The sequence below is a fragment of the Netta rufina genome (assembly GCF_964035555.1).
Source record: "Netta rufina genome assembly, chromosome: Z".
Classification (NCBI taxonomy): Eukaryota; Metazoa; Chordata; class Aves; order Anseriformes; family Anatidae; genus Netta; species Netta rufina.
In genome coordinates this window covers 22,912,376-22,922,779 of record NC_140126.1, presented here as the reverse complement: position 1 = coordinate 22,922,779, position 10,404 = coordinate 22,912,376, and the positions used below count along the sequence as shown (strand labels likewise).

General features: G+C 46.9%; 1 protein-coding gene across 1 annotated transcript; it reads right to left on the bottom strand.

Annotated features, from left to right (window-relative positions):
- Positions 1 to 556: 556 nt before the first annotated feature.
- ENC1 (ectodermal-neural cortex 1) lies at positions 557 to 6,989 on the bottom strand (the record flags this gene model as incomplete). The annotated part of the gene is made up of 2 exons (XM_084305220.1): positions 6,883 to 6,989; positions 557 to 2,338 (listed from the first exon to the last, which is right to left on the bottom strand). Exon 2 carries the CDS (start codon positions 2,324 to 2,326, stop codon positions 557 to 559), a length of 1,770 nt encoding a protein of 589 aa, XP_084161346.1. The 5' UTR covers positions 2,327 to 2,338; positions 6,883 to 6,989.
- Between the last annotated feature and the right edge of the window lie 3,415 nt (positions 6,990 to 10,404).

The window sequence follows — 10,404 nt, the reverse complement described above, 5'->3', positions numbered from 1 at the left end:
GCTCGTAAAACACCGTTCGTGGATGTAAGTCAGCAAGTTTCCCCAAAGAGGAAAGCATGCTGCTTGCCTGGAAATGCAAGTGAATTCACTGTCATGCTTCAGATCAGGATTTACAATCCCAACTACTGGATATACAGTGACCTGGCTTGTGCAGTCAGGAAAATAGCACAGAACCCTTGCTTAGCATGCATTTGCTATTTAAATGTAGAGCGGGATTCAGGTTTCAAAAGATTCTCTGCATTTCCCCACTAGCACAGGGTCTAGAAAAAATAACATTTTTCATCATCTAAATCATGCAGCAAAAAGCTCCACGAAGAGCAGTGGATGCAGGGAATGTGGCAAACTACCTGCAGCACCTGGCTTTGTCACAGCCTCAGTGTCTGGCCTACAGCAGCCCATGAACGTATGTGCCTCATTGCTCCAGCTGCGCCCGTGGGTTGCATATACTCACCCTCCCCAGAGCTGCGGCTGAAAAGCTTTGTGAAAAACATTATTACTCTGGAATTTAAAGGTGCTGTTTCTTACCTGATAATTTCTAATTGCAACACACACACAATTATGAGGGGAGGTGCTTCCATGTGCTGACAAACGCCGTGGGAATTAGCGAATAGGGCACGGTTGTTATGCTGTTCCATACATCTAATGTGGGATCATAGCAGTCCAACGTTTTGCATCGCTGGATGCCGAAGTAGCCTCCAACAACGTACAGCTTGTTTCCAGATGCCACTGCATGGCAGCTCATTCGCTTGGCTGTCACATCTCCCACCTTAGTCCACTGGTACGTCTCACTGTTGAATTTGTAAGCGGAGCATGCAGAGAATTCGGTATCTCCACCCATAATAAAAATCTGGTTACCCAGAACAGCTGCAGCTGTGTAGCGCCAGGGCTGGGGGCAGGTGGCTGGTACTGTCCATCTGTTTTCACACTGATCGTAGCACTGAACTTTGGGCAGCTTGTCGTGGCTGACACTGGTACCTCCGAAAGCAAACAGCTTAAGCTTCGCACTGACTACAGCTGCATTGCTCACTCCCTCTCGCAGTGGGGCAACCATGGTCCATTTGTTGGTGACGGGGTCGTATTGTTCGACTTGCTTTAAGGATACTGAAGGGGAAGCTGGAAGGCAACCTGTTGCTGCGGTGTGTCCTCCTACGACATACAAGCAGTGCTTCAGCTCGGCAGAGCCATGCCCAAACCGAGCTACCAGCATGGGAGCAGCCTTGGACCACTCCTCATGAAGAGTGTCATACACCCACACGTCTTTGGAGACTCCGTTTTCTGATCCCCGTCCCCCAGTGATATATACTTTGCAGCCTATGGCACAAGCACTGAACTCTTTCCGTGGACTTGGTATGTCAGCCTTCGGAATGATCTCCTTTGCCTTTTGGTCCACCAGGTACAGCTTGTCACACATAAAGGTTTGGCCACCCAAAAGAAAAAGCGAATGGCCAGTTTTACGGGGCCTGGCACACAGGCTAGTGACCACTCCGTCATTCTGTAAGATCTTTAACTTGCATCGTATCGACTCTTCCACTATCTCTTTGCTTTTCCTTTGCTTGGTGATAAGTTCTTCCATTGCCACGTTCTCCATGAGGTATATGGCTGGCAAGAGGGCCAGCCTCACCGTCTGCAAGAGCTCGGGCAGATAGCAGTGACGCTTACTGAGGTCGTAGTTGACCCAGTTGATAGCCGATTCATATACCAGCCTTTCATCTTCTGTTTCTAATTCTTCACTGGAAAGGAGCTGCACTACCATGTCTTTGGGCAGCTGGAGGAAGTCTTCGCTTTTACTGATACTCTGGAAGTTGCTAAGGCACATCCTCCAAGAGAGTTCATAAAGCTTGGTGCACTGGTGAGCATCCGACAGCAGCAGCATGCCAAGACAGTTGGTGGGATGAAGGTTTTTCTCCAGAAACTCTGCACAAGCATCCCTAATGTCCTGGAACTCCAGCATGTCACCAGCCTCCAGCAGCGACTCTGCATTCTCCTCGTTGATGATAACCCTGGAGGAATATGCATAGTCCAGAAGCAGCTCCAGGACTTCTGGGTGAATGGAGTTATGGAAGTTGACTTCACTGTCCTGGCTCTCTTTCAGCCCCCCACTGAACATTGCCTCAAAATAGCGGCTGCAAGCAGCCAGAACGGCTCTGTGGCAGGGGAATGACCTGTTTCCAGCATGGAGAAGTACATCTGTAAAGAGACGCTGTTGACGCAGGAGGTTCAGGTGAGTAAGGACGCTATCAGCATAGGATGACTTGTGGAATAAGTATATGTTTATGGAGCCAGTACTGGCCCTAGATTTGCGATTTTCATGCATGCTGACTGACATTTTCTTCCACACCTACAAACAAACAAAAATAATAATACAATTAATGAGACAAATAATTTCATTGTTCCTTTTAGATATCAAAAAGTGTATCTACTATTCACTATAAGATGGGAAAAAGCCCTAATTTATAGATGAGTGGACAGAGAATTGCATCTACCTTTGGCATGTGTTTATTTTTTTTGTTAGATGAGTTTCATAAATGACATACTCCAAATTTGTTGCCCAAGAGCAGGTTTATCTTGGGAAACCTGATCTCCAACTTTCATAGCAATATAGTGCAAGCATGTAAGTCAGAGGAGAAAGAAAAGGAACCAGGACTGATTTTCTCACCCTTCCCCAATCAAGACCAGCTGATTCATTACATATGTACACATGCACATGCTTGAAACATTCTCCTGTACTGAATCACAGCAGGAAGAGCTACCAGACAGAATACCTAAGGAATGTCAAAAGCTGCACGGGGAACAAAAAAACTACTAATCCCATTAGGAAGCTTCGCTTTGGTATAATGATTCCATATGCAACAGCAGAGAATGAAAAAGGGTAGCCTTAAAAGGAAAACCTAGCAAGGATCATAGGTTTAAACTTGCAAAACCCCTAAAAATATATATATTATGATTGTATTTCAGAGATTACATCTCGAACTCTGCCAGCAGCTGCCTGCTGTAATGATACAGCATTTATGTGGCCAGAGTCAGCAAAAAGTTGTGTTTTCATTGTCAGCTGAAGCCACTGAGGCATCGCTGTGATGGAGCTACCTCAAGAGTCAGGTACTCAGAGCACAAGCCATTGACAGCTGCTGGTTACTTCTGAGGTGTGGAGGAGACATAAAACACATGGGGCATACCCCATACTGTTCTTCTACTCCTGACAAACACAGTCTCTCTCTGGAGATGAATATTCCTGTTATCTGCCATGATATGTAGGCTTACATGTGATTAAAGGAGCAAGATTCCAGATTTAATTAAGAGTTGAGCCAAAACAGAGTGGAGCACATGGAGTAGGAGGAATACTGGCAACCACTTTTAGACAACGGCCAAAAAGCCACGGTGCAAATAAGAGGTGGAGCATATGGAGCCCAGTGCAAGCTATGGCTGTGATTGCTATTGTAATCATCTCACTTCTCTCTGCAGAGGAAGCTTGGAGAAAGAAGAAAACCAGACTTCCCTAATAACTATGATATTCTCATGCTCAGAGTCCCATCTTCAAATAAGGAACAGGGTGAGAGCCTACCTGGGAAGCTCCCAGTGCTCAAAGTCAGAGAATGACCCAGGGCTGCCTGTGGAGGTGTTTAACGTGGATGCACTTCCCTCTCTCACAGACTCAAACATTTTCATATTCCTGAGGATGTTTAAGCAATACTGTACAACTCTATTCCTGCATTTCACACTTAAAAGATGACACAAGAGGTTGAAAATCCTCAAAAAACTTTACTAAATAATTTGTTTTTCTAGGTTCAGATGACCAGAACCTTCAACAAAATCAACACCACAGATGATTCATTTGTCCAACAGACCCCATTTAAGAACATCCTGCTTGTGCATATGGAATATACACACACTCTTCAACAAATACAGATTAGATGCAACTTAGTCAGCACCATCCTCCTCCCTAAATAATATACAGAATAATCAATTTGTCAGATAAAACAGCAAGGTTTTGATATACCTTTCACTTCAGTCACAGGGGAAAAAAAATAAACCACCCCCAAGCCAACACCAATTAAGAAACAAAGAGACACCTTACTGCAAAACTACCATAACTCATTTCCTATAATCTGGAAAACGACTTCCCTGGTGCAGTTCAAATAGGATTGAAAAGAGCAAGCAATACAGCTCAGTAAACAGTGCTCAGTCCAAACTCCTCCAAAACTGCAAAGGAACACTTCTCATGACAGCCACAAGGCAGAGCACCTGGCTCACTCTACCATGCAAAAGTCTGAAAAGGAGCTTTAAAACCATGTTCCCTAAGCCAGCCTTTGCGATGCCTTAACACTCAGCACAGAACAATTTAGGGAGGATGGCACATCCTCACAGCACAAATCCTTTTACAAGAAAAATGAAATAATCTTTAATGCAATTGTATTAACTGGCAAAGAGTCTGGCAAATAAAGACTGAGATGCCATTCAAGGATCCTGAACACTAATCTTGGGCTAAAATTACTCACTTAATCTATAGCCAAAAAGATTACACTGACCATACACTCTCAGGTTGAAACCTGCTGGAACTGAAGGATTACAGAAAGGGTCATGGCTCAAAACATTAGCACACAAACCATGGAGAGACACAGATGGGAAGGGGAACCCATCACTGGCAAAGAATCCCCTGCAAGTTTTTAAAACTTCCACAGACTTTACCTTTTTTAATGCCATTACCATGCAGCACACAGCATTCACTAGATGTCTACAGCTTGGCTTTCCTGGCACTGAGGAACTAATCCTGCAAGGTCTAATTGCCAGGGAGCAGAATGGGAGCTAAACACCCACTGATCAGAGACAATAGAGTCACCAGGATCTGAAGACTTAAAGATGCTCACTGCCCCCTTCCTCTCTCTCCCAGTTAAGTGATAATGTAGACACCACAGCCTAAGCGTGCCATGATCTCTACAGCATGCCAGGAAACATGATTCTCATCCTGTACCCCTATATGCTGGGGGAACTCAGAACACACTGAAAACTTTCTTTTACCATGCAGAGAGGATTCAGAAAAAGGGCTGGTAAAGTTCATGTCAAAGGCTGCAAACACAGCCGCTCAGGTCTTTCACGGGGCTCTGCACTCCTGCAAGCACCACTGGCGAAGGATCGCTCAAAACGAGCCCACAACCACAACAAAATAGATGCAAACTTAAAAAACCCACCCTGCAGCTAAGCACACGTTGGAGGCTAGTGAGCTACAGACCATATGCAGAGGGGAGGAACAGATCACTGCACGTTACCCAAGCCCACCCACAGCCTCAGTAACAAACGCTACTGTTAAAAAATGGAGAGATAGGCTCTCAGACTGCTCCTGAGAAAGGCATTCAGCATTTCACCCCACTAGAACAGAAGACTGTGTCTTTCTGTGAGCGATGTCATGTCTTATGAACCACTTGTCCATTTCATATACCCTGGTCTTTAACTGTTCCAGTAACATCACCTTTATCACCACAATGTCATCTATTGAGAAGAATTCAAAGTATGCCAATTCACATTTAAGATAAGCTAACATATTTCCCCAAACAGAGCAAAGATACATATCTATACGTATCTCTTTCCTCCGCTGTGGTTGCTGAGATTAGCTCACACATGGACTAGTCAAACACCCTTAAAGGCAATTATCACAATTTACTAACAAGCAGTGTTTCTGTAAGCGTCCTTTAGCAGGTCCTAACAATTAGCTGGGTCCAGAATCTCACTGGAATATTAAACGGCATAAATGACATCTCTGATTTCTCTATTTGCTGCTGGAAATTATGCAAGCCTCAAATTCTTCAGCGGAGGTAATTTACAGTCAGTGAGCAAATGTTCATCTTGAATAAAATGAGTCAACTCCCTTCAGGCAACTTTTCCTTAGAAATAATAATATTTGTATGTAAAAGACAAGAAGTGGTCAGCAAATTACAGATATAGATTTTATCTAGGAGCAGAGGTTCAACCAAGACTTTGATTTATAATTACACTTCAACAGGCTACTTGTCACAGCAGCCCAGTAGTAAACACTACTTTAAGGCTGAACAAGACTCCCTGCCCTACTTCTTTGGAGCTCAGCAGCATGCAGGTCTCAGCCTAAACCAAGCGTAAAAATAGGTATTTTCAAATTACTGACACAGCCACGGTGCAGAGTCATTTTACTACGACCCTGTAATTACTTGGGGCTGGTTGAATTTTGTGCAGGATCAGTGAAACGGCTGGAGGAGAGGCAGTCTGCTGTACGTCCCATTGATTGAACCGGTCCTGCCTTCAGCCGCTAGCCCCGCAGCGCTGCCACCAGCCCCGCAGAGCCGGACCCCGATCCCGCCCCAGCTCCTCCAGGAGGACCTTGGCGGCTTCCTGGGACCTGCAGCGGGACGGAAAGCAGAGCACGCTGCTCCTGCAAGGAATGCAGCGCTGCTCACCGCACGCAGACAAAGAAACCCGGCTCTGGATTCCCCGCAGCTCACCCGGTCGCGATGCCCAAGCGACTCCCCCTCCCCGCCCTCTCTGAAACCAAAACTTCAGTTTTCCTCCCCAGAAACAGCGCGAGGAGCCCGGCCGCCTTGCGCTGCCCTTTACAGACCCACCACCACGTGCAAAACTTTCTGCTCGGGGGCAGGCGCAGCCGCTCCGCAGCCAGCCCCGCGGCTCCCGGTCCCTCCCCACCGCCGCCGGGGGGTGTCGCGACCCCCGGCAGGGCTCCCCGGGGGCAGCGGGGACCCCCGGTGCCCATCACCGGCACCTCGGGGCAGCACGGTCCGTGCCGTGCCCGGGGCGCAGCGCGGCCGCGGAGCCCCCTACCCCAATCCCCCCGTCCCGGAGCGGTGCGGAGCCCTCCCGCTTCCCTTCCGCGGCCGCGCAACAGGTCGCCGGGCACCGACTTACAGCAGCGGCTCCGCGGCGTCCCCTGTGCCTCCGCGGCCGGCGCAGCGCCGCGCATGGGAGGGCAGCGGGGCGCGGAGGGGCGCGGAGGGGCGCGGAGAGGCGGCTGGGCAGGCTGCGCTGCCGGGCGGAGGTGGTGCCGCCGGAGGGAGGCGGGCCGAGCAGGGAAGGAGGGGAGACAGAAGGGAAGGAGAAGGAGGAAAAAGAAGAAAGGGGCGGCCGCTGCTGCTCCTCCTGCTTCTGCTGCTGCTGCTGGCACCGCCGGGCCGCAGCTCTGCCTCGGCGGCGGAGCGGGGAAGGGGTATATGGGCGGGGGGCGGGCGGACAGCGCATGCAAAGCGGCTGGGTGACACCCGGGGGAGGGACGTGGGGGAAGCGGGCGGCAGCACCACCACCAGCAGCAGCAGCAGCAGCAGCAGCAGTAGTAGTAGCAGCAGCAGCAGCAGCGCTGTCACGTAAGCCCGCATCCCGCACGGGGCCGCGGGGCTCCCGCGGGTCCCGCAGCGGCCGAGAGGGAGCGCTCCGCTCGGCAGACGGGGAAAATAGCCGCCCGGGGTGTGGGACAAGCAGCCGGGCTCCCGATGTGCGCGGAGCCCCGCGGAGGATGCGCGGAGCCTCGCACCGCAGGGTCCCGAGGGCTGCGAGCGCCGCGCTGCCCCTCGCCCCGCCGGGAAGCTGGAGCCTGGCTTTAATTATTTGCCCATTAACCAAGCATGAGAAAAACGCTCTTGTGCAAAAAGGCCGATTTCGGAAATAAACATTTTCTAAACATAACAGCGGTGTTTACACAATGGTATTGTGCAGCTCTCAACAACAGCAACGAAATTAAAAATGCACGACACCCTTCTACACATTGTGCACAATGCTGATTTGCCATTTGCTAACACAGTTTGCCGCAATGGCATTAGTCTAAAGAAGCTTGAAGGAAGATAAGAGCAGTTATTTGCTCCCACCAGCAGGAAACTCCTAGCTGCATGTAACAGTTTGGAGAATTCATTTGTTCCCCATAAAGAAATGTCACCTACATCTCTCCTGTTGGAGAGAAGCCTTGTAAGCAATTCACTAGCTTGCAGGGGGTTACTTGTATTCCTGCTGCTGGACTGCAAAGACTGCAGATAAGCACACACTCAGCGTATAGCAGGACACATCTGAAATTCTACATTCTACATGAGGGCCAGGGGAGGTATGCAGGCGCAGAGAGCGTGCCTAAGCAGAGAGCAGATGAGAGTAATTTGTTTCACAGGCTATTTCTTTTTACAGTACTGTTTGATTATGACATGAAGAATTGGAGATTGCAAGGTCTGAAAATGTTGTGTATCACTATGTAATAAATAAAGTGTATTTCAAAGCTATCTAGGTGTGAGAAGCTCTTGGAAATTGTAAATGACCCTACACAAGAGGTACTCATGGACTCCATGCTCACTTGAGTCAAGCAGGTCCAGTGGATTTTGAATTAGGCTGTGAATGTTTGACCTTTCTTGCACCATAGATTGTCCATATTGCGAGTCTGGGTTTCTCCTTTCATCATAATATTTCCCACAAAATATTTTGATCCTTTTTTTCTCCCAGTTTTCCCCAGCAAAGCCTGCAGAGATTCCACTCAAATCCTGCCCTAGTGGTGCTAATTACATTATGGTGAATTCTCCATAGTCAGGTATCAGAAAGTCAGATTTTATCATCAAATACAACCAATAAACAAGGGATACATCAGTTCCTGCAGTGTTAGATCTGTTCTGCTCCCTTCAAACAGGCAGATGAGTGATCACCATGAGTGAAAAACAGAAATGGCAACGTTATTAATCTATTGCTCAGTGATGACATCTGTGCCATGGGACTGATTTTGCTCATTGTGATGAGGAACAGTCAGTGAAAATTGAAGTCTGTAGAGAGTACAACATACAAGGCTTACACAGCTGCTCATAGCTCACGTATTTGAACAATACTCTGGGTGACTAGAATGAGCTAGTAATCCTATAAAAGATGGACCAGATGAAGTACTGGTCTTCCTTGTCCTCCATAAAACAAGGAACCTGTTGAAGTTAATCAGGGCAGAATAATTGGATGAGGCAAGACATCATCTGCTGGGGAAACAGCTACATGGCCAGACAACCCCTTCTGCATGCATGTAAGTCAGCGCACATGCACTGTATGAAACAGGGCTGCTGGTGGGAGCAGAAAGGGGAGGAGAAGAAAAAGTAACCCTGTAGTCCTCTGCCAGTTACATATCTGAAAGGCTTACAGACCACAACAGTGGTTCTCCTGAATTTCTTTCTACAAGCTCCTTTTCATACCAGATGACAAAGAGCATCCATAACACCTCTGCTCCTCCCTGCATGGGGGTTAACACCAGGCAGCTCTGGTTGTAAAGGCAGCTTAAATCACATTTATAACAAGAATCCTTGCCTGGTTATCATGGGAGAAATGCTCAACAAATCAACCTGGTCCAAAGCAAATCTTTGGCCCAGTTTAAATTGGTCTAAGTCAGGTCACATTTAAACATGGTTCCGGTTGAGCCAGTTTTGTAGATGGGCCAATCTGTATTTTGACAATGCTGAAAACAAAGTTGGCCTAGCCTATCCCAGGACATAGCTTAACATGCCCACTGGACTAGTTTAAACATGTTTCTCCCAGTATTTGTATGCCAGGATCTTTGAAGTGTTGCTAAATATCATGATTTTATCACAAATCACAAGATAATTGGCATTTTTCTCAAAGCCTCAGCTTCTAGAGTCATGTGAAATTGATAATCTCTTAGGGTTTGCATTTATTTATTTATTTGTTTTAATAAAAAAGATTTAACAATGACTTTGTGGAGTGGAAGTGTGGCCTTCAAAAATAGAAGGCGTACAAAACCCCAAATATTTTCTGTTTTAATCTCTGGAATTTTAAGTGCCATGTTTGACTCCAAAACAATTGGGGTAGCAAAAACTTCTTTGTTCAGCTCAAATCCAGCTTGCTATGCTTAGAAGCACTGCTGGTTTAACTAAATGAGTTTCACCTCACACTTTATTTAAATTGGCTTGGCTTCTGTGTTGAGACAAGTTCTTGGATTCTTGAATGTATAACAAACTTTATAATATGGCTTTATTGACACTTAAAAGTTTTGCAGGCATGCCTTTGTAGCTAAAACATCTTCCAGACTACCCTAGCCACACCAGCAAGAGCTCTAACACAGACAGAGCTCTACCAGCAAAATAAACTATTTATCAGTGCAGGCTGTTACATTCAGGAGATCGAATTTTTTGTTTTGTTTTGTTAGTATCAGCTGCATCTACACTAGCAGGGTTTGCCAGTACAGCTATCTTGGCAACCCTTTTAAATGCAAACAAGCTGTATGTGCCCGCAGAACAGACTGAGATCTCATTTTTAATGCTATTAAACAGCTGTGTCTTGGGCTTTTGCCTTGTTAGACTCTTTTAACCACATTATTTTGTTCAACTGCTAAATAAGCAGCATGGGGTTAAATGTATTAGTGTAATTTATCTTCATTCCTTCCCAATTTACACTTTGAATGAATTAATTAGA